This window comes from Pyxicephalus adspersus, chromosome 1 (genome assembly GCF_032062135.1).
Source record: "Pyxicephalus adspersus chromosome 1, UCB_Pads_2.0, whole genome shotgun sequence".
Classification (NCBI taxonomy): Eukaryota; Metazoa; Chordata; class Amphibia; order Anura; family Pyxicephalidae; genus Pyxicephalus; species Pyxicephalus adspersus.
In genome coordinates, this window is record NC_092858.1 from 9349813 (window position 1) to 9375498 (window position 25686).

Sequence of the window (25686 nt, forward strand, 5' to 3'; positions counted from 1 at the left end):
GCCTTTTTTTCTTGTTCTTTTCTTTTCTTTTCTTTTAGATTTAAAAAAAACAAGTGATATCTCCATTTCATGACAGTTTCATTAACCTAATAGCATTTCCTGTTTTCTCCAACACCTGAATACAGTGGTCAAAGTTCCTCGGTGAATCAGATTTCCTCATACCTAATCTTATGTAGTCAGAACAATGAAAACTGATTTATGATCAGCTATTGTGACATTGATATCGAAAAACAAAAATGCAATTTGTTACAGTTTATCAGTCTTTAGATAGAATTAGGGTATTATGTTCCTTCTTGTTTGTCTGTTATTTTCACCTGGTGAATCTGTCATTAACCTGCTTCCAATATAACTTTTAGGACAACAGAAACAAGATAAACTACAAAACCTTCCCTGGATTCTATTATTAATATCTTGTATTGTACAGAGTCATAGAAAAACACAGACCTGCAAAGGGTTTACAGTCTATTGGAGCCTTTTGCCCCTGAGGAAGCCTTAACATACTTTTCATGTATGTAAACCCCAACTAAAACCATTCAATAGAGAAAAAGACTTTAAAAATGGTGGCCAATGGGAAAAATGCCCCCTCATATGCCGAAATGCTACCTCTATAAACACCTAAAAACATCACTGGAATCTTGCAGCTGGCTCCACCAAGTGGTGTTGACCCCAATACTACACAGGCACCATTAAATGTAGGGTCAGTATGAGGAGCCCCTAGCAACCCCTGGAAGAACGCTGGTTAAGAATGGATGGGTCTAATGCCTCAAACATAGTCTAAGGCCCAGTATGATTATAATAAATTGTTTTAAATTATTTATTAAAGGCTTAAAAGGGACCAAACAAGTTTACAATGAGGTTTACAAAAACATGTTAGCTATTTATGGGTTATTTATGGACAAATATCCACCATCTCTTTAACCACCACACTTCCCTTTTCACACTACAAGCTACAAAAAAAAATTCTTCTATTTGGTGTCCACAATCAGGATGAAATTGCATTATTTCCCCTAGTAGAGGGAAATAAAGGTCATGTTCAGAGTGGCAATGCTCCAATAGACTGTGAACCCTTTGAGGGTCTGTTAGTGTTTTTCTATGACAAGAAGTTGGTGATGAAATTGTGGTGCATTAACAGCTTCCTCCTGCTGCTAAACTTCTTCTAGTGTCTTACTAGGAGCCTGTACAACCATGCAAGACTCAAGGGCAGATTGGAGTTGGGGTTTAATGTGATATTGTGGATTGTTTGGGGAAGAGTCTACTGTCAAATGTGCAAGTGCTTCTTCTTGAAGAATCAGCTTAGTGGTCCTGGAGGCTGTTTCAGAACCATATGGAGATCCTTGTTCCCGGCATAGGTGGAACCTAGGACATATGAAATTATGAAAGAACAAAGGGATAATTCACTTGCCAAGTGTAAAGCCTACTTAGCAAAGGGGCTGGTGGCTAAGTGGGAGCCACATGGGAATGCTTGTTCCCAACTCAAGTCTGGACCTAGCCCAAATAATTTCATGTGAATGCGCAGGCATTATAGCATTCCTATCTAGCCAATAAAGATGGCAGAAGACCCTGAACCTGCCAGGTAATGATTTTCTTTAGGAACATAACTCACTTTGCTAAGTGAACAGGCCACAATACTTTATTAACCTACCCCATAGTCCTGGTAATGACCTGGTCACATCAACTACTGATACATAACAGGAACTCCAAACCAAAACTCTTTAAAAGTTTAACCAGAGCTAAGCTAGGGGGTCAAATCCTGATGGGAAGAGGACCCAGCCCATAGCCCAGACCCATACTTAAATCTTGTACCCACATCTCCTGGATGGGCGTTGTAGTATTCATTATTCTCAGGCTCAAAGGAACCAGCCAAGACATGACTTTGACACTGTTCTAATTAGAATGTTTTGATATTAAACAAAAAAGATGATATACATTCACATTCTTTTTTGGTGCTCTTCAGCACACTTCACCTCTTTGCCTAGTGCAAAAAAACAATTGTTCTATTTGGTGTCCACAATCAGGATGAAATTGCATTATTTCCTCTAGTAGAGATGGGTGAACCACTGCTGCAGTCTAGGCCCACCTACACTTATTGCCACCCTTTGACATTATCTCTTTTGATGCAGTGGTGTTCCTTTCCAAAGAAGTCCAGAAGTAGGAAAACTCTTGACCCAATGCAACATGTCACTGCAGATGTAGAAAAAGTTTAGTAAGAGTGAGTCCCTGGCTGGCTGACTAGTCCCTGGTTGGAATCACTGCTGCAGTCTAGACCCATCGTAGACCCATTGCCACCCCTTGACACCATCTCTCCTGAAGTTAATGTTGGTGTCTCAACCTGTGAGATTGCTAATGGACAGTCAAAAAAAGGGTCAACCAGGCAGTGGTGTTCCTTCCCAAAGAAGAACCCTTTCACTCTAAGCCCAGAAGAAGGAAAAATCTTGATCTGATGCATGACCTTACCACAGATGCAAATAAAGTTTAGTAACGGTGGGTGCCTGGCAGGGTGGTCTCTGATTGGAACTACTGCTGCAGTCTAGACCCATCGTAGACCCATTGCCACCCCTTGACACCATCTCTCCTGAGGCCAATGTTGGTGTCTCCTGGAACCTATGAAACATTTCTGATGGACATTCAATAGAAAGGGTTCACCAATAGTGTTCCCCCCCAAAGAAGAACCCTTTCACTCTGATTTCGGAATTTGGAGAACTCTTGACTCTACACGTTAAGTAACCGCAGATGTAGATAAAGTTTAGTAAGGGTTGATCCCTGGCTGGCTGGTCCCTGGATGGAACCACTGGTGCAGTCTAGGCCCTCTGTAGACCCATTGCCACCCTTTCACATCATCACTCCTGAAGTAAATGTTGGTATCTCTAGGGACCTGTAAAATGATCACTGATGGACATTAAATAGAAAGGGTTCATCTGGCAGTGGTCTTCCTTCCCAAGAAAGAACCCTTCCACTCTAACCCCAGAAGAAGGAATACTCTTGACCTGATGCATCACATAATCACAGATGCTGATAAAGTTTAGTAAGGGTGGAACCCTGGCTGGCTGGTCACTGGTTGGAAACGCTGCTGCAGTAAAAAAACATTGTAGACCCATTGCCACCCCTTGACACCATCTCTCCTGAGGTCAATCTTAGTGTCTCCAGGAACCTGTGAAAGATTTCTGATGGACATTCAATAGAAAGGGTTCCAAAGAAGAACCCCATCACTGTAACAGCAGATGTAGATAAAGTTTAATAATGGGGAATCCCGGGCTGGCTGGTCCCTGGTTAGAACCACTGCTACAGTCTTGACCCATTTTAGACCCATTGCCATCCATTGAAATTATCAATCCTGAAGTCATTGTTTCTGTCCAGATACCCGTGAAAGATAGTTCTGATCAGAGTTGATTCTTACTCAGATTGGACCTATGGCAAACTGATCTGATCTAGCATATAAGGTGGTTACCAGTCGATGACAGCAGTTATAGTCCAGAAGCCAGATTGGGTGAGCCCTACTCTACCTTGATGGCTGCAGTAGCCCACCGGACAATGAAAAAGATACAAATCCCAACTTTATTATGCCTGGTAGACCCTTTTTATTAACTGTTCATAATAGATCTACTTTATGTATCTAATATAAATTCTCAACCAATTGGACCAAATTTTATCTGAGTTGGCATTTTTATGTTCTAAACACCTCTAGTGGTGACATATGCAAAAATATGGTGCGGTTTGGTGTGGAACAAAGTCATGTGACATTACCATATATGGCAAATGCCAAAGAGATTGATGGAGGCTGCAATGGTGGAATGGAAAAGAGGAGACTTGGGCCACTAAGGCTGTCATCTATTGGGTGAAGCTTTATGTTTATGGATCTTATAACCTGAAATAATTTCTTTAATCAAATAAAAATTGTTGTGCAGTCCGGTGGATGGGGGGGGAGTGGTTCAGCCATTTCTATGCTGTTGAAAATGATAAAGGTTCAGAGAGGGTACAGATACTCAAAATAGAATGAGCACAGTGTTATTTTTACATTGTCCACACCAGGTGCCTGACTGCTGAGCCTTATAAATCTAGCCAGGAATGTTTAATATTATCCTGGCCACAAGTATCAGCATTTGATTAGCTACGTACGTCTTTGCTGTTATGCTCAGCTTAAAGTAGATGTAAACCCTAAATGAAAGGCATGCTAAAGCACTGGGTATCAAAAACAATTGCCATTTTCACCATTTTATCATCCTTTGTTACATCTACTGTTCTTCTGGAGCCTTTTAAACCTCATTATTGATATCTGGAATTCCTTGGGATGGGTTTCCTGATAGTGACAACACCGGACCATGCTTATCTAATGTGTATTGAAATTCTGCTTGCTATTGTGAGAGTGTTTGATAGCGTGACAACATAGAAATACAATTGGAAGAAAAAGACAGAATGTTGTCACCCTAAAACAGGAAATGACTGAACAAGGACCTTCATTGCAGGATCACTACTTGTTTTTAATGATAGGACAACTTGTGTTTTGTCAAGCAACACACACTAAATGGGAAAGATCGGTGGAACTGACCATCGTCCTATTATTCAAAGATCACAGCACGCTTCCGTTGTTTTTATCTGTTTTTTGACTCAGAGCCATCTTTGTTAGGCATTATTCAGGATTCACTATCTACTTCCTGGACCGAGATGCCGACTCAGAGATAGCTCAATCATATACAATCTAGATTGCTGTAATAATTCCTGGTGTTAATAAAAGTCTGATCCAGATCAGTTCCCTAATGCAACCTCTCACTTTGTAACTTGTACAGAGTCCCAGTCTCACCGTCTATTATTGGGACATAGGAGACTGAGGAAATTCTTCTTCCTGCCTGCAGCAAACTGATCTCACTTGTCACTTATCTTGAACTTGCTAGTTACCTGGTTGCTGAGCCACTGAACTGCAACAAGCAAGCAGAGTAAAGTCAGGAATCTGCAAACTTGTTCCCAAGTCAGTGATTTGGAGGCTATTGGATCAGCATGACAAACCAGGGAACTAATCAGCTATCCATCCACACTTCCTCACTCAAGTTTTCCCTTAACTGAAATATAATCAGAATGATCATCAAAAAACAATTATCTTCAATTTATTACTTCTTTTTTTTGCACCACATAAAAAAAAATGATCAGGAAAATAATTGTTCTATGTACTCTAATCATTACAACTGCATGGACATTTTCCACCAGTCTGTTTCACTTGACCTCTTGAAAATCATTGGAATGTAATTGCATAATAAATCGGAACATGACCAGATGATCCCATGACCACATGGAAAGGTGGACAGACATGGTTAGCCATGCTGATATACTTAGCACTTAGAGGGCCATGCAGTCACCTAACAAATTTACAGTCTCGTGTCCCCTCCACTATTATTAACACACAATTTAAGTACCGCTATGGGCAACCAGTCTATTAAATAAAGTGAAAACACAGCTGGTTTATGAAATAGAATATAAACTTAGGCTGTAGTACTCCTTTCTGCCACAAGGTGTCACAAGTCCTGATGTTGGGGGTCATTTAATCTGGAAGACTGAAGACATACTGTGAGTTCAGGGTGTCATTGGTACGCTGACTAACCGGGGTGGCCTCAACTGCAATACGTATCACTCCTCTTGTGCTGTCTCTCACAGTACTTCCTTTCTGCCACAAGGTGTCCTTGGTCCTGACACTAGGATTCATTTACCATGGGAGACTGAGGACATACTATGAGTGCAGGGTGTAATAAGTACACTTACTAAAGGTGACATTCTCTCCTGCAATACTCACCTTCCCCTCTAGTGTTGTATCTTGCACTACCTCCTCTCTGCCACAATTAGTCATAAAACTGGTTGTCATTTTTTACATGGAAGACATACTGTGAGTTTAGGGTCGTCTATGGTATCCTCACTAAAGGGGCAGTCTCACCTGCATTACTCACCTCTTCCTTGGTGCTGTTCCTTCGCAGTACCTCCTCTCTGTCACAAGGTGTCCACTCATAAAACTTGTTGTCATTTACTCTGCGGGACTGAGGACATACAGTGAATGCAAGGTGTCAGTGGTACACTCACTAAAGAGGCAGTCTCACTTTCCATACACACCTCTCCTCTGATGCTGTTCTTTGCAGTAACTATTCTTTGCCACAAGGTGTCCTCAGTGATATAGCTGGGTATCATTAAACATAGAGGACTGAGAACATACTGTGAGTTCAGGTTATCATTGGTACCCTCACTAAAGGGACAGTGTAACCTGCAATACTCACCTCTTCTCTGTTGCTGTCCCTTGCAGTAACTCTTCTCTGCCACAAGGTGTCCTCTTTCATAAAGCTGGGAATACTGAGGACATACTATGAGTGAAAGGTGTTATTTGTTAGACAGTCTGTGCAGTGTAATGATACAAAAGTGGCACTGATATAATTGCAAGAGGAGACCTAAGAAGGAAGCCTCACTTCATGTGATCAGCTTGTAGACTACAGGCAAAGATAACTAAAAAAAAAACAGTAGTGGGGCATCCATGGGGGGCCAGAGATGGGGAGAGAGTGGAACAGCCTGGTGTTGAGCTTCCAATTACAATATACCAACTTCATTTTCCAAAAATGTAACTTTCTATCTGCCATGTTGATCATCTTACGTCAGTACTTTTCATCATTTACCTGGGCAAGTATGCAAATAAGGAGTTTGTCCCAGATCAGTGAGATTGTATTGAAGCCACCTTCTCAGAAGGTGATCAGCATTGGTATTCACCATGCCTCCCCCGACACTCTCTGATTTTGTTTCAAAGTCTCAGTGCACCAGACCAAAGGATTGTAAGAAGATTTTGTATTTTGCATTATTCAAATACAGTGTGCTAAAAAAGGGGGAAAAAAAAACCCAAACTGCAATACTTACCTTCACTCCAGAGCTGTCCTCTGCAGTGCTTTCTTTTTGCCAGAAGATGACCTTGGTCTGTTAGACTAAAAGAATCACCCAATGTCTATTAACTTAAAGGACTGAGGCTTGGTGAATAAAGCCCCCCAATATCATGTGAAAACTCTGTATACTAAAGACAACATTTATATTTAAAAAAAAAAATAGCCCCCATAGTTAGGGAGGTCCTTCAAAAGGGGGTAAGCGAGGGGGATGCCAAGCACATTGCTGTGCTTTAAAACAGAGCTGCAATACTAACCTCCTCAGTGGTGTTGTCTACTGCAGACCCCTCCTACTCCAAACAACCAATCAGCAAACTTCCTGAAAACACTGGTATCATGGACATGCCCCCGAGGTTGCATCCCAAGCTCACAATACAGCACTGAAGCCCAACCATTCTCATTGCAGGGAGAAGAAGACCACAGGATGCCATATGACCTCCCAAAAAATGCTGGAAGGTATATGCAAGGTTTTTTTCTTTACAATATGTGCAGAAGGAGGGTCCATGTTCTATGTAAGGATTTTAATACCCGCAGATTCAAGGCCACTGGGAATAGAAGAACATTGCCAGGCGTTGGCACTTAACAAGAAAGTTGCCAGCTGCACAAATGCCAGGGTTAGAAATAATGCCAGCAGACACGTAGACTCTGAATCATAATAAAGTACAAAATGCAGACTTTCCCTGCAGCAAACTTTAATCCTCAGTGATAAAACTTATCGTTACATTCTAAAGTTTTCTCGCCTCTATCAACAGCCATGAGCAACGCTCCGCTGCTTTATATTAAACAGAAGCGCTAAATATAATCTGAAGGGCAGAGAGAACTTACTCAGCTATTTTTGCATCCCTGGCTTCTTTTCAAATATTATCAGAAGCAAATATATCATTACGCAATGAAAGCCGCATCCCTGTTATTACATGTCAGAGCCAAACTCTGTGCTGGACTGTACAGTGACATGAGGGGGGTGAGGTTGGAATACACAGAATCTGAGACCAAATGCTTTACAAATATTGGATTTTAGGATATAAAGTTCATGGAACTGATTGAAAAGAAATGTAATAATAGATCTCCACTCTGGATTTATAGAAAGATTATGTACAGAGGCGATCAGTGCATTATATTAAATTGCTGATGAGAAAATCCATTGATTTGGTGACCTGTAAAGCGCTGATCATGATCCGTGCATGATAAAATCAGCAGTGGTAGTAAAGCCACCAGTACATACGGTAGCAGTAATCATTGAAAAAAATATTGATTATGTCATCAGATCCCCACTTTTATTAATAGGGAGAACACAATATTGCCATTGTTTTACTAGCAATAAGCACAATTTTAGAGTGATCCAATGGATGATTTTTTTTATAAATCAACCCCCAGTAAACCTGCTATACATGTATTTTCCTGAAAAGAAACATATAGAAATGATAATTCCTCCGGTATGTTTGTAGCTTCATATCTGTATATGTGCAATGTGAGATCCCTGACCTCTAGTCTTAGGAGATTTGTTGATGTCAGTGCTGTGCTAATCACTGTTCTCATTGCTGGAGAGAAAGCTGTATTGGGGGGCTTGCAGTGCCAGGATCTCCCTGCTTCTGCTCTATTCATTATTTGGATCTCACTGCTTCTTGAATATACTCCATCAGTCATCAGATCACCAATAGTTCATCGGGGAAGCAGCTCTGGCATAAGAAAGAGAAGTCCATGACCTCTACCAAGATAACTCTGGCATTTTTAAGCCCTTTTTACACTTGTGAAGAAAAACTATGCGTTTAGCCGCTCCCAGGCAACCTGCTGCTATGTGCCTAGGAGCTGAAAGTGCACTGCATGTTATTGCATTTGGTGTGATGGTGCAGTTCTTTCTCTAAAGGAGGAAAAATACCCCATGACCAGAGGTGACATGTCCCTTACAGGAACCATACCATTGCAATGCACTTTAATATTTCCCAACTTCTCCTAAATACTTAAATAGGAGCAGTTGGGATCCAGTTGGGACATTTATAAGTCTGAGATTGACAAACAGGTTTTGAAATATTGATAAATTGGCCCCAGTGTCTTCAGTTTGGTGACTCTATTACTGACCCAGGGCTGGTAAAAACTTATTTTTCACTGAAGAGCTGAAGAAAGAATTCTGTAGTACAGAAATGTAGAATGTAGGAATGTAGAAGTAACCTTGGGGAGTCGGGATCATGAGAACAGTGCTTGGTGGACTGAGATATGAAAGAACTCTTCTTTGTGAATTTTGCAGTGTTAGCACTGTGGATGGGAAGGAAAATAGCCAAATAGAGAAATCATTGTTCTCCACTTTGCATTCACCACATAAAATATTTTATTGGTTATAATTCTTGTTGGAGTAAAATATTAGACAGTTCTGTATTCTGATAGACAGACATAAACGCAGGTGTATTATATTTCTTTTTCCATGAAGCATATGTAATTCACTTTCATGCACATTTACTGTAACTTCCAGAAGCTCAATGCTGACCTTCAGACTCCACGACAAAGGTCGAAGCTGTTTACATACACAGGACTGGTACAGCTGACTGCACCTGCACTGTATCTTATCATGTCACTGTAAGCAGAGAAATTATTAATATGTTCCAGCTGCATTCTCTGCAGAACATCATCACCCAGCCATGGGGAGCTTCAAGAAGTACACTGTCAGAAATAAGAAATATGTCCAATATAAAAGCAAAAAAGCATGATAAATAATAATAATAATCTTCTCTTTTCTCTTCTTTCTCCTCTTCTCTTTCCCTTCTCTTCTATTCTCTTCCTTTTCTATTTTATCTTCTCTTCTCTTTCCTCTTCTTTTCTTCTTTTTCCACTTCTCTTCTCTTTCCCCCCTTTCTTCTTCTTTCTTCCTTTTCTATGTTATCTTCTCCTCTATTTCCTCTTCTTGTCTTCTTTTTCCTCTTCTCTTTCCCCTTCTCTTCTATTCTGTTCATTTTCTATTTTATCTTCTCTTCCATTTCCTCTTCTCTTTCCCTTCCCTTCTATTCTCTTCCTCCTCTACTTTATCTTTTATTTCCTCTTCATTTCTTCTTTTTCCTCTTCTCTTTCCCCTTCTCTTCTATTCTCTTCATTTTCTATTTTATCTTCTCTTCCATTTCCTCTTCTCTTTCCCTTCCCTTCTATTCTCTTCCTCCTCTACTTTATCTTTTATTTCCTCTTCTTTTCTTCTTTTTCCTCTTCTCTTTCCCCTTCTCTTCTCTTTTCTTCCTTTTCTATTTTATCTTCTGTTCTCTTTTCTCTTCTTTTTTTCTCTTCGCTTTCTCTTTCCCCTTCTCTTCTATTCTCTTCCTTTTCTATTTTATCTTCTTCTCTCTTCTCTCTTTTCTCTTCTTTTCTTCCTTTTTCTGTTCTCTTCTTTTCTCTTAGTTTTATATTTTATCTTCTCTTTCCTCTTCTTTTCTTCTTTTTCATCTTCACTTCTCTTTCCTCTTCTTTTCTTCTTTTTCATCTTCACTTCTCTTTCCCCTTCTCTTCTATTCTATTCCTTTTCTATTTTGTCTTCTCATCTCTTCCTTTCTTCATTTTACTCTTTTCCTTCCCCTTGTCTTCTATTCTCTTTATTTTCTATTTTATCTTCTCTTCCCATTCCTCTTCTCTTCTCTTTCCTTCTCTTCTATTATCTTCCCCCTCTATTTTATGTTCTCTTCTCTTTCCCTTCTATTCTCTTCCTTCTGTTTTTATCTTCTCTTTGCTCTACTTTTCTTCTTTTTCCTCTTCTCCTCTCTTTCCCTTCCTCTTCTATTTTCTTCCTTTACTATTTCATCATCTGTTCTCTTTGCTCTCTTTTTTTCTTTTTCCTCTTCTCTTTCCCTTCTATTCTATTCTCTTCCTTTTCTATTTTATCTTCTCTTCTCTTTCTTCTTCTTTTTCAGCTTCTCTTCTCTTTCCCCTTTTCTTCTATTCCCTTACTTTTCTATTTTATTTTCTCTTCTCTTTCCTCTTCTTTTCTTGTCTGTTTCTTTTCCCTTCTCTTCTATTCTCTTCCTTTTCTATTTTATCATCTTTTTCCTCTTCTTTTCTTGTCTCTTCTCTTTCCTTTTCTATTTCCTCTTAACTTCTTTTTCCTTTTTTTTTTCATCAATTTCCTCTTCTATTTTTTATCTCTTTCCTCTTTTTTTCCCCTTCTCACCTCTTTTCTCTTCTATTTCCTTTTTATTCCCCTTCATTTCTCATCTTCTCTCCTAGCCTGCAGCCAGCAAGTGTCCTCTTTACTAGGAATGAATGTGTCACATTTTAAGGAATATTTCCAATTGACTGGGAACAAAAACCTATTGCTGATCGACATCCTGGGTTGCTTGTGAACTCAGATTCAAATAAACCCTCCTAGTGGCTTTAAAAACATTGATCCTTTAATTTATGTAAAAACTGCTAGCTTCTTTAAAATATTTTGGGACATGTTCCAACAGATCTCTGACCCTTTACCCTACCCCAGCAACTTTGGTGACAATACTATGTTCAGGGGCTTTCCAATTACTTTAAAAAGTCAGCAGGTACTTTAAAAACATATTTTCCCGTTCATATTTCCGCAATGATTTAAAGGAAAAAACAGGCTTTTCTAAAAATGTTTATTTGGGGACCCTTTTTAAAGGTCCCCCTGACATTTCCAGCAATGTGGGTGATAGTATCATGTTTTGGGGTTTGTAATTAAGTCAGCTTCCATAGACTTCATTACAATTTATTCTAAATGATGAAATGGTCAAATACCATAACCTCGAAATTTGGACCAAAAAATATCAGCTTTGACCGGCTTTTTTTCACTATTTCTAAACATGAAACAGATTCATCTAGATCTCTCTGAGCTGGGACACCCCTGTGCTATCATTGTCTTTATAGGTAAGCTTTAAATGTCACACCTGGGGTCTCATGTCGGTTTAGGTCAGATGCCAATCCTCCAACCTCCACCACATGCCTTACCTATATTTAGCCCCTCCTCAGCATCAGGAGGCAAGTGGCACCATACCTCCACTCATCACCTATTCATACTTCCCAATTGGAGGGACTGTCTCTATTTTCAAACCTTTCAAGCCCCTGTTTACACCCCCTGAATTGGAGGGAGCCCCGTTGACTGAGAAGGGTCCAGAGCCTTCGTGCAGCAGCCCAATTTGCACCTCCCAGTGTCCACCTCTTATTAATATTATTAATCAGGATTTATATAGCGCTAACATATTACGCAGCGGTGTACATTAAATACGGGTTGGGAATGACAGACAGATACAGACAGTGACACAGGAGGAGGAGAGGACTTTGCCCCAAAGAGCGTACAATCTAAGAGGTGGGGGAAGTAACACACAATTGGAAGGGGATATGGAATGGTGAGTAGTGAGGGTTTCAAAAGACAGAAGAAGACAGGTAGGTGAGGTTGAAGCGTTGGGTTTTGAGGGCTCTTTTTAATGTGCAGAAAGTAGAAGCAAGCTGAATAGGATGAGGAAGACCATTCCAGAGAGTCGGGGCAGCTCTAGAAAAGTCTTGGAGCCGTGTGTGTGATGAGGTTATGAGTGAGGAAGTCATTAGTAGATCATTGGAGGAACAAAGAGAGCGGCTGGGGAGTATTTTTCTATCAGGTCAGAAAGCTAAGTGGGACAAGAACTGTGTAGGGATTTGAAGGCAAAGAACAGGATCTTGAATTTGATTCTAAGGTGAAATGGAAGCCAATGAAGGGAACTACAAAGAGAAGCAGCGGAAGAGGAGCGGTGGGAAGGATGGATGAGTCTGGCTGCAGCATTGATAATACATATACGGATTTATATATACACTGGTTTGCTGGGCTCGGCAATACACAGAGACAAATACTAGTTCAGGAACAGCAAAAACAGTAAGAAGTGACCCCCCTACCCTACAGGAGCCGGTATGCTCATAGTAGAGTTGGGATTCTTATCAATGGGGTAGAAAAGTTTCTGAAAAACTTGAAAGTAAATAACTATAAAAAAAACTGCACCGCCAAGCTCTGATCATGCAGTGCAGGTGCTGTGTTTATCCATGAGACAGAACAAATTGTGAAATATAGATCTTATCATTGTACTGTACTGCCCTTTTCTGAAATCATGTGACCTATGGTGTAACGATAGCAAGTATGTATATAAAGAGTACCTGTCAGGTATTTGCAGTGCCAGCAGATTTTAGGTGACTCCAGTATGAAAGTTTTTATTTCCTTATGTTATTCATTTGTTTGCTCAATAACTACAAGCTGTTCAGACCCTAAAGCTAGGTACGCACTTTCAATATTTATCGTTGGAAAACGAACGATTACGATCGATCAACGATTATGCACGATTATATTTGAACGATCGTATTTTGCACAATTCTGTACATGTTGTAACGATACGATCCTTCAAATATAATCCACCAATAGTGTAGTAGGTGGATACAATCGTTTGAACGATGTATGGAGTGACATGTAAAGGGGAAAGTGTATTGCAGAAACATCTACGATCACTAAACAACTAGAACCATAGATAGTGAATGACCGTCGGCCAACCAGATCCGCTGTGATGGTTGTTCATTTCCAGCGACAATCCTCGTTCATCGGCATCATTGGTCATCTTTTTTCGGCCGATCGGTCGTTTGACTTTCGTTTCCAATGATAATTATTGGAAGTGTGTACGCAGCTTAAGACAGCAAAGTAACCCCATTTCCATCATCATGCTTCACAGTTGGTATGCAGTTATCCCAAATGTTGTCCTTGGTTTACAAAAACATTCTTTTGTCCCTGTAGCCAAACAACTTGATATAACAGCCCTCACCAGTCCATATGTATAGTTGTCACTAAACAGGGGATGATGGAAAAGTTGTCCTTTTTGAAATTCTTTTTTGCATGTATTTCCTATTTTGTCTCTGGGAACAGGAAGTTCAGGGAAATGTCCTCAACAAGGGAGCACCTAACACCATAAAACATGACATGGATTCTGACCTCAACTGCTGCACTACAAACTGATGTCAGCCCTTCCCAGTTCTCATATATGGAGAGCAGAACACCTTCCTAGTATGTTATGCAGACATAGAGGGGGGTGTACTGTAGTCTGCATGTAACATTGATTTCAGAGTCAGAGGTCACCTGACAGGTGATGCCCTATGAAACTCCTGACCTTGACTTTCTATTTGTCTATAGCAGGTCATGCCATCTGTACCACTCACACAGCTAAGACAGAGACGGGAGCGGTGCATTATGGGAAGTAGTCTAAATACGCTTATTCACCATGGTTCTGGCAGGGAAATTAGAAGCTGCTGCACGAAATAAAAAAAAGGTTTTATGAAAGGATTAGACTTGCACTGTGAAGAGAAACAGAGATCATACTATGAAAGTAATCTAAAATGTTTAATTAAATATTGGAACACTTTAAAGCTCAGTGGCGCCCTCCTAGTGGGCAAAATTAGTTTTTTTGAAATCCAGGTCAAACGCTGCACTCTGGGCACAGCTTCAACTAGATTTAAACTAAACAAGTAATACAGTTCAGCCTACAGTACATAGGTGGAGTGGCTGCATTGGTTTTATTTTTCCATGTTCCTATTTTTCTATATGTACCATATGACACAGTTCTTGTTCCAGGTTGACAATAATGAACGCTTTAAATAGAAGATCCCGTCACTTTTATTCTAGAATAGAATATAATTGATTTGCATTGTTATGATTAGAATCCATTAATCGGATCTAGTCTATGAGAAGAGAGCGGGGTGAGATAAGTGGATGGGAGGGGAGGGACTACACAATAAAGCGGAACACCAGATAAAAAAAATAGGCTTCAAGCATAACAAACCATCAGACTTTTATCCCAACATTTTTTAGGTACATGGATGGATAATAGAAAATAATGATCACTTGTCCAGGGGATATAATAAAAGTGGAGAGGTGACACCGGTAGCTTCATGACCACAGTAGTGTTGTCACCCTTATGTGAGGGGGGTGCGAGAAACACAGCTGCGGCTGAACAAAACATATTTTGCCAGATAAAACAAATCATAAAATTACATTTTAACTGTTTTATATAAATGAATAGGTTGTTCCAAAAGTGAAGGATTCTCCCTTTAAAACAAGAGTTTTCTATCACTTAATCATAAGGAACCAGCACAGGGTTCTTTCTACACCAAGTCCACATGCTAAATTATAATTACCTTTCCAGCAGATTGTGTCTTGCAATGCTACTGCATTGTAGCTTTCCAACCACTTCTGGGTGTGTGAATAAGTTGCACCCCCGCCACATGCAATGGTTTCTCCCACTGCATTGTATATCTATAAGATGATAGATCCAGCGGAAGATACCACTGTGTGTGGTAGGGGGAAACAGGCATAAGACTGTAGATATTACCAGTAGCTGGAGAGCAGTGAAGCAGGAGCATTCCAAAACCTGATGTGCTGGAAAGGTAAGTATTTAGTATATAGGCTGGGTGCAGACAGAGTCAGTTTAAGCTAACAAAACAAATTTCTGTGCAAATTTCTGGTATCTCTGGCAAATAAGTCATCTCCCACCCATGGAGGTGATGTACCAACAGACTCCAAACCGGGCAATAAGCTGGTATCTTTATTCCAGCATGTTGGGAGATCAATTGGATTTTTCCACCAGGGCAATTTCAAACCTGTCTCCTTATGACCCTACATTTAATGTCCGCAATTGATTTGCTCAATTCAACAAAAAAGTAAGTAAAAGTTTGATCACTCCATTAAATTGCCACATGTAGGGGCAGCTTTGGAAGACTCAATTTAAATCTTATTATGGCCACTTTCATACCAGGGAGGGAATGACAGAATGGTTGTGATTGTGTAAGGCAGCTCTGTGTCTGGACAGCCATGTGACAAAAAAATTAATTGTAGCATTATTGGCTTGTTATATGCCGGGGATGCCTAATTTTATTAGCGGTAGACTGATATTCACTAAGCAAGAGGTATGCATTGGTTTATGATGAGGAGTACTTCAGTATGGTGTCAGTGGGTTTGATGGACGTTTGATAGATACATTTCAGCAGGTAGGATGGTGAAAAGTGGGAATTTTTTATATTCACATAAAAATAATGAATTTGCTTTAAATGGAACCAGGATCAGGATGAGGCATTAGTAACACCTGAATCTGCTCTTTCAATATTGTTAAGGCTTATCTTTTAAGAATGGATGTGTGTGCTGTTATTTAGTTGTATTCTCTCCCAGTCAAAACAGCCATGTCAGCTGAATGCCAGAGAGGATGCCCTATATCTTGTCTGTGCTCAGGGCTGATAACTGGCTCTTTGTCAGGGCTACTGGATGAGGATAAAATTGTCATTCGGCAAAGCACTTAGTTTTTTAATGTAATCCTAACAGCATGTGTCCCCATAATCAACACAGAGCTTAGGGAGGCGATTGGATGGCCTTACAACCTGACCAATCTGACAGGGAGAGAATACAAGTAAATAACAAAAAGTTATCCCTGAGAGGTAAGGATATGGTTTTCCTTATGCCGGAGGTGAGTGAAAATTACAGTCACTTGGCTTCCTGCAGCCATTATACAAAGCTCAGATGTTTATCGGCCGGGACGTTATATTGAGTTTTATGCTCCTCAAACAATTCGCTCAGCTTCTCCATGTAGAGTTTATGCAGCATGTCCACCTCTTCATCCGATGGGCTCTGATTTTCCGTCACTTTGATTGGCTTTCCAACTGCAAGAAAAGTAAATATCAGCCATTGATTGTGGAAAATAACCAAAATCACTAAGCTATAGGTAGGTTCTGGTAAACCAAATCCAACCAACCATTGCTCTTCACCATTGTGATGCCATGTTTGTCATTCTCTTTATTCCTTGATCTGCATTTGAGGCATCATGGGTCAATCTAGACCTCTGCTACCCTTATAAGGAGCACCTGTCACTCCCTGAATTTATGGGCCAAATTTCTTTTTTGTGTTCAAAATAGGGTAGGAAAGTATGGACCTGGTGACTCTCGCCTTGATTATAGCCCGTCAATAGGAAATATGGAAAAAGTGACCCAGCCAGGGGGACCTGACAGCAGAGATCATTCACCCCGGTGCTGACTTTACATAATACTGTCTAGGAGTGGACATTAGTGCAATTACCTTGATCTAATAATACCGAACCTGACAGCAGCCAGCACGTAACAGTATCTAGGGGAACACTGAGTACAATGCTCTGTTTGCTTGTCACATTAGAGCCGGCCATAAGACAAATTATTCATCCATCTATCAGACCTGCTGTCATCATATCTGGCTTGTCAGCAAGATCCGGAGTGTCCCTTCTGATAGAAGCCTTGTCCTCATCTATGTATACAGAGGATAAGGGTCTTGTTCATATCAATTGTTGATGCCACTTTCCATCCTTAACTAAAATGCCAAAGAGATCCAAATCCAAAAAGCAAGAGAAACCCATATTCATCAGTTCAGTTCTCCAGAATTTATCCTTCATTACAATAAATAATATTCTCACATTTCATTACCCTCTGTTCAACATGCTCATGCACTCATCGATTTAGGTGGACCACTAAAACAGAGCAATGGTCAAGGTGTGCTTCAATCATAGGAAAGTAATAGCGCCTTCTCCTGGACAAAAAATCCTCTGATGCTGGGCGGACTATATGGTCCCCTTTTACCTATATATGGACTTGTCCCGCTTGTTAGCTCCACCCCCGAGGATGCCAACTATAGTGAAACGCGTAGGATGGAGCTAAATGTTGGGAAAAAGTATTTAATGTGTATCTAAAGTCAAACGTTTTTTAGTTGTGGAGAAACTAGGAAAAGGTAACCCCTTTTTATGTGATTCCATTAGGTAGCTTTCCATTCACTTGTTCCACTCACTCCATTCACTCCTGGCTTGTAGACCAAAAGGGAGATAAGAAGTTATCTTTCTAAAGCGAGCAACATCTTCTCTTGATATTTGTCCATAGTACAGGTGCCTCCATTTGCAAAGTACCCCCGCTTTTCCTGCTCTGGTGGCAACTCTTAACTATTTGCCCTGGCATGAGCTTTAAGCCACAAATGTGTAATATATACAAATATGTAATATGTAAATATACTGTAGTTTTGCTAGTAATTAATGTCATGATTCACCTTTATTCTGACCTAATTAGCAGCATATATTGATTTTGAAGAACCTTTTTTAAAGACTTTCTAAAGTTTAGTTTCCATGCCAGATTGTTCAGGTTGTCTTGTACAGTCCTATTAACCTCAATGCTGAACTATCTGAGTATTCCCTTTGGATATTCCATTGAGTTGGCTTATGTGCCACTGTGACACAGTTCCAAGTAAGTGATAAAGAACACGTAGTGGCCTCTACTCGATTTACTATGGTGGAGTGTCTGCCACACTTAATTATTCATATTCCTTCCTCGAATGCTTAACACCAAACCAAAACTGAACCCTTACTAAGGATAAGTTTACACAACCACAAAACATAACCATTGTCTGTAAAAGAGCTTTATTGTGATACTAATATATTATAATATCAAATATAATAATCATACTAATATCATATGAAATACTAACGAACTACACTGCAATAATTTCCCTTCTTTCCTGTCATAACCTTGTAAGATTTCCCCAAAAAGCACAAATGGAACCAATAAAAATACTAAAAACAGAAAAACCTTAGTCCCATTATTATTGTACGATGCCAAGTCTTGGGACTTACAAAGAGTAAGAGTAAGTATGACCCAGGTCATCAAACTCTATAGATTACATGCAATGGGGTCTATTTATAAAGCAGGGAATTTGACATTCATCAAACATTCTCTGATGGAGAATCCATCACTGCCATTGAAAACATGTGGACCTGGAAGATTCTTCACCAGAGAAGGATGCCAAGTTTTCTACTTTATGAATGCACCCCAATGGGGTTTAGGGTAAAAAAAGATAATAGATTACTTTAGGGTAATGTAAAATCACTTTAGGGTCATTGCAAAAGACATTTTTGCATCTGGAGGAAACAAAGTTTAATCTCTGCATAAGGAAGTAGTGCTATAGATTGATTTAAGAAAAAGCTGGATGATTTCTAGAAGCACGGAATATAACTGGTTATTAATGCTTTAAAGTAAAGATAACAGAGACTGTTATCCAGGGAACATCTGATTGCTTCACGGGATCAGGAAGGATTTTTTTGCCCCTATTGGAGCAATTTGAACCAGGGTTTATAAGGTTTTTTTTGCCTTCTTCTGGAATAACTATAGGGATTTATCTGAGATGTGTTTATTTCCTTAGTGGTTTAACTTCATGGACTTATGGACTTTTTTCAACCTAACTGACTGTGTTTCTATTACAAGTCAAGCTATCAATGATAATGACCCGAAAATTCTCAGGCTCGTCCAGGGTACTCAAGAGTTGGTAATGAATTTTCACTCACAGTGAAGCAAAAGATTGTACACATTAAACTTGTATCCCCCATATTAGTTTCCATGCTTAACTAATCAACTTGACCTGAACAGTCCATTACCATCAATGCCTATTTAGGTATCTAAGTGCACGCATCTATTGTGCTGGTATAAGTGTCACTATAACACCGCTCTATGTCACTGATGGAGAACAGGTGGTACCCTCTGCTTTTTCCATTATGGTGGAGTGTCTGCAACTCATTAATAATTCAGATCTGTTCCTAGAATGTAGGAACATCAATGAAGGCACCACATTTGCCATATTAGTCACACCTCAGTGCACTTAACAGACTTCATTTAGCGATGTCACTAATGCCAATGGCAATTGGTCCAATGAACACTGTTTTTGTACTATAGACAACTTTGGACATTTTAAGAGGACACAAAGAAGGTCAAGAGAAAACTGTAAACTGCACAATGGAAGCCAATGGGATTTTGATGACCTGTTCTGGAGGTACACGCACATCAAACGTTGGGAAATAGCAATGCACGTCAAATGTTGGGAAACAGTGGACCCTTACCTTAACATTATTGTAGCGTAAGCATATCCTCATAATCTAGATATCAATAGGTTGCCCAGCAAAGCAATAAGACTCATGACTGAATATCCTTGGTAGGACAACTTACCAATGGTGTGAATTGGTTTCCTGTAGGGTATCAGACCAAAGCTGTACTGAAAAATGCCTCGAGCATGGAACAAGGGCAAGGCTACACCCATGATCTTCTGGAGCTTCTCCTGAAATTTTCTAAGGAAGGAGCCTCTGGGATTGTCCACTTGGTCAAAAAGCTCATTTTCTCCAAAGGAGAACACCGGAACCAAGGAAGCCCTGAAAAGGAATAGGGAGGAGGTGAAAGAAGAAGAAAGACTGGAGCCCTTGGGCCACAGACACCAAGAAACTATTAATCTTGGCTTCAGGTGCAAAGCACTTGAGAATGGAGATAATGAACACTAAAGTGGGATTCAGACCCTTGCACCGTGGCACCCCACTCATTAACATTTGGTACATTGCTGTAAGACAGCCCATGGGCAGTAGGTGCACCACATGGGTCCTTAAATGAATCCCTCATCATTACAGTACTTTTTTTTGCACTTATTGAACAGATATAACAAAATGCTTTCAATGCTAGATTACCAAATGGTAAAAGGACCAAATATTAGAAATTAGCATTACCCATGTTGTATGGCCAGCCTGACAAATCCTTTCCTGTTTTTTAGCAGCAATGTGAAAGCGCCAGGTCGGGCGTCCAGTGACTCCGGAGCTCCACCCACTGCGATGACTACTGCATTTCCTCCCTTCTTGCTCTTCAGCAAATAGGAAGCGCTGTCCTTGTCTGAGGGGATCAGTCCTAGGGATGGATAATAATGAAAGTGATATATAATTAGACATGTCCCAAATGTTCCAAATTTGTGCTTTTGTTTAAAACATTTTTCCTGTACAATTTGAGTTTTGTCTAGAAAGGAGAACAAATATATGAGCCTCCTTTGGAGAGATTTCCACCCATTTTTGTTCTGGTTTCACTGGGTAGGAAGTTAGTGGAACTCTCCATAAGAGAGTTAGCATAGGGGAAGTCTAGAATCCCTGTTGGATTGGAAGAGGTGGGCTCTCTTTTGGAAATTATGCAAGTAATGAAATGTCTTGCATAATGGATGTGAGAAAGGGTTTTCCAAGGCAGGTTGCATTTGTAAAGACTACCATAGGTATTGCCCAAATGTGAAGCTGAGCCTTCATGATTGAAATAACTAAATTAACAATAAAGTGGGCCAGAAACTGGCTGGGGAGGAAGCTACTAGATAATGCTGGATGTCTTCCTGCCAGCAAGTGAGACAGGCTCTATCTAAATTGCTTCAGCTTCTAATGCACATTTTGTTAACCTCAAAGTTTGCAGTAAAATCAGGATAAGCATTTTCAGTCTAGAAGAGAGAGGAGCCTGTACAACTGTGCAAAACTGAAGGGAAGACTGGAGGACAGATTTAAAAAATTTAAATTGCATTTAAAACGACCAACAAGAAGTTATAATGGTTGCCAGCATGTAAAAGTCCTTGAATGTCAGGGCATCTGTCACCATACCTTGATTTGTTCTGTTTGTGTGCCCCCCATGTGATTTGGGTACTTTACCATATGGCATGAGATCTTTAATGTTCTGTGCTATCTATAGCCATATCCCATGACATGTGCCGGCCCTGTTCCTGAACTCACACACATGGAACTTACCCCCGGCCATGATGTAATCCCTGAAGAATGGTGCTCGGAACCATAGTGGTAACATTAGGAGGTATGGACTGATCCCAGGGTACAGCTCAGGGAATCCAGTGGCCTCTGTACAGAAGTTGGTGAAGGCTCCAGCCACCAGAACGCCATGAGGATGGAAACCAACCACATAATTCTGACGAGGATCAAGATCGGCTGTCTTCACTAACTACAAAACACAAACATGGAAAACTATTATTCATTGGCTTATCTAAAGAAAGAGACCAGAGTTTGGGACAAACAATAACAGTACTGGGGATGCTTGTGTAGATAAAGAAACACTAGCAAAAGTGTGCCAGAAGCGTTCCAGAAGTGGTAAGTCTGTGAAGATAAGATGTCAGAGCGGAGTATACTGTACAGATGAAAGGGAACAACAGGGGGGACACTGATGAAGTACAATGTTGAAGTTATTAGTCAGGACAGAGTGTAGAATACAGGCAGAGGACAGATCAGAGCTGAAGTGGCTGGGCTGTCGTAGAAGAGTGCAGTGTTCAGGTGGCAGGGGACAGCATGGACTCTTGTAGAGCAGAGCGGAGCCTATTGTCATAGCACAATGCAATGTCCAGACATGGGCCATAGTCCATAGTGGTTACTTGTAAAGCACAGAAATGGTAGGGGACAGCATGGACTCTTGTAGAGCAGAGCGGAGCCTATTGTCATAGCACAATGCAATGTGCAGATAGGGGACATAGTGGTTACTTGTAAAGCACAGAAGTGGTAGGGGACAGCATGGACTCTTGTAGAGTTGAAGAATGGAGCCTATTGTCATAGCACAATGCAATGTGCAGATAGGGGACATAGTGGTTACTTGTAAAGCACAGAAGTGGTAGGGGACAGCATGGACTCTTGTAGAGTTGAAGAATGGAGCCTATTGTCATAGCACAATGCAATGTGCAGATAGGGGACATAATGGTTACTTGTAAAGCACAGAAATGGTAGGGGACAGCATGGACTCTTGTAGAGTTGAAGAATGGAGCCTATTGTCATAGCACAATGCAATGTGCAGACAGGGGACATAAGGGTTACTTGTAAAGCACAGAAATGGTAGGGGACAGCATGGACTCTTGTAGAGTGGAAGAATGGAGCCTGGTGTTATAGCACAATGCAATGTGCAGACAGGGGACACAGAAATTATTTGTAAAGCACAGAAGTGGATCTGACTGTCAGAGCCGAATTGTATTGTGCAGGTGGCAGGGGACAGAGACAGCAGAGGTAACACTTGAGGAGCAAAGCTTACTGTCATAGCAGAGTGCAGGGTGCAAATGGTAGGGGATGTCATAGACATGTGTATAGAGGAAGAGTGGAGCTGATTGTCCGAGGAAAGTTGAATTGTTCAGGTTCCAGAGGACAGAGGGGACATTGGGAAGCTGAGATATTGTCATGGCAGAATATAGTGTGCAGATAGGGGACCTAATGAACACTTGTACAATAAAGAAGTGAAGCTAACTGCCATAGCAGAATGCAGTGTGCAGGTGGCAGGGGACAGATGCAGCAGAGGGGACATTGTGAATCAGATATATTGTGAAAGCAGATTGCAGTGTACAGACTGGGGACATAGTTTTGTTCAGTAAAGAGCTGATTGTCATAGTAGAATGCAGTGTGCAGGGGATAGAGGAGACGCTTGTAGAGCTGGGGGAGCAGAGCTGATTTCACAGGAAACTGCAGTGTGCAGGTGGCAGGGGCAGCACAGAATATTGTAGAGTGAAGGAGCAGATGCTAAATTGAGGACATTCCATCTTTTTATCTGATTTGACTTCAAATTGTCACTAAAACAGTAAATCATAGAATGTCTAAATTTTTAGGTTTTTACATGAACAGGAATATAGCAGAATTCTTCTGGTAACAACTATCTGAGTGGGGTCTTCCCTGTACTTGTAGAGATTTTCACTTATTTCCTGGTGAATCCCTGAGATAAGTGAAGGGTTGTTTCCCCTAATGGACAAAACCTCTACTCCAAATCCAAAATATCCTAAATATGAAAAAAGTTTAGGCAATGCATATACTTTAGGTTGTTCCCTCCCTGCTTTGTTTGGAGCTCTAGCTGTGAGGGTGATCCAGGGAAAGAAGGACAGAAGGTAGACTGGTGGAATAAAAGAAATGGATAGGAAGTGGAAGGATTGATGGACAGCATAGGTCAGCATGGGACTACACCTGCGGCCACTGGTGGACCCATAAACAGAAGAGACAAGAGAGAAAAACCATTGCATCCTGCAGGATATACTTGTCAGTTCAGCAAGCAGATTTCTTGCTCTCTGGCAAAAAAAATGCTTGTCAGATTAGTAAATATTCAACATTATCTTTTCCATGGGGCAGTTTATGAAGATATTTTATTCTTGTGACATTTTTAAAAACATGTTTTTCTCTTGTTGCAGATAGAGTTGTGGAAATCTGGCCCTGGCTAAATATTTTTAAACCCAGGCACTGTCCCCCTTAAAATAATAATTTTGCATAACCTTGGTTACTACATCAAATTATATTTTCCTTATCACACGGTCAGTGTCCTCGGCTTTTTCACCATGAACCCAAGTTCTTTTTAGTTCAAGCCCAGTTCTGTTTAGGTTTCCCATTCGAGTTAAACACAAACTAGGAAAACAAACAGATCCTGGTTCATATCACTGAATAGGTGACATATACAAAACAATGGCAGAGCTTTCTTGGTTAATGATCACTAAGCTAAGCCTTCTCGCTGTAATCTACTAAAAACACAAACAGCACAACCTCCACTAATTATTGCAGTGTAAATACATAAAAGCAGTATAAATATAAAGATGCATGCAGTATAAAATATGAAAAAACAGTTTGAGCTACTAATAGCTTCACGGGGGCTACCACAGGAGGTGATAAACTCTGCAGAGCAAATATATGTGTGTGCAATAATAGAGATGGGGAAATGTCTCTTGGCTATCATTCTCAGAAAGATATCTGCCTCTCAAAGACCACACATATGAGATATTGACATGAGATATTGGTGCATTGCAGTATCAACCACCCTTGTTCCTTTGCCATCTGTTTTTTGGTACTGGTCTCTGCGATACACACCTAACCCTAATTAGGAATGTGTAAGTAGACTGCTGGACGTTCAGCTCTTCTCTAAAGAAAGGGAAGTCCTTCTAGATAAAGGTTGGTCCTCCTCTGTCCTCTGTACAACTGTTCTTGCACCAGGATAAACGTATAGATCCTAGTCTGAAGGACTACACTGCCCTAAGGATCTGTACTGCCTGTTAGTTGGCTGTCACACTAGTGACTCCACAAAAGTTCATGAAAAGTATAAACCCAGCTGCCCAAATATCTGTGTAGGTTAGAAAACCTTGTCCATGTGCCATTAGTTTCTCTATAGAACAGCTAGCTCATAGGGGCATCATTGCATGCTTCCCCTGCCATTCTTCATCTGATTCTCAAACCTAAATAGTTAACCATCCGGGGATTCCTAAATTTACTAGTTGTCCTGCCCATGTTGTGTTCCTAGCATTTCCTAAACCCCCTGATAGTTTGGCATCCCCAAGTGGATTTTGGTGTAACAGAACCAAAGGCATGGGCTGAACTGTCCAAGGTGCTGAAACAGATTTTTAACCTAAAAAATTAGGTTATCAGTTGGCCATTGCACAACCATTGTATAAACATTGCAAATTGCATGTATTTTATATACAATTCTGAGCCCTAGCTCGTATATATCACACACCCCTAGGCATTTGTGAATAATGCCCTAGGCTCAAAGGAAGTGAGTAAATGATGCCACGAGTCATATAATCCAAAAGAGAAGTTGGGTTGGGAGTTGGTCTTTAGGCTTCTTTCAGTCTCTTTAAGCGCCCATATTATATCTGCAAAACAACAGTAACCGTTCTTTATTTAGGATAAATTGGTCCATAGACATCAACTTAAAGGAATACTACTATTCTCCAGTACATGTTATCATGCACATTAATTGATGCTCATCTTCTTTCTACTGATACTAAAAAAAGTATGTAAAGAAGGATCGAAATAGCCAGAAAGTGCTTTCAACATGCCTCAAGCAAGAGCTTTTTTCTTGCCCATGGAACCAGTTCAAAAACCAGTAAATATAATCAACCATTTGCCTATATATGACCTCGATAGATAGATAGATAGATGGATGGATAGATAGAGGGATAGATAGATAGATAGATAGATAGATAGATAGATAGATAGATAGATAGATAGATAGATAATAGATAGATGGATGGATA

The 25686-nt window shown here is 40.3% G+C and overlaps 1 protein-coding gene across 1 annotated transcript in view; it reads right to left on the reverse strand.

Moving 5' to 3' along the window:
- Positions 1-14584: 14584 nt before the first annotated feature.
- MOGAT2 (monoacylglycerol O-acyltransferase 2) overlaps positions 14585-25686 on the reverse strand; it is a 27501-nt gene continuing 16399 nt past the window's right edge. The window contains exons 3-6 of the mRNA XM_072401865.1: positions 21449-21653; positions 20408-20582; positions 19863-20062; positions 14585-16520 (exon numbers count right to left, since the gene is read on the reverse strand). Coding sequence (XP_072257966.1) covers positions 16366-16520; positions 19863-20062; positions 20408-20582; positions 21449-21653 — 735 coding nt within the window. The 3' untranslated portion in view covers positions 14585-16365. The remainder of the gene's footprint in view (positions 16521-19862; positions 20063-20407; positions 20583-21448; positions 21654-25686) is intronic.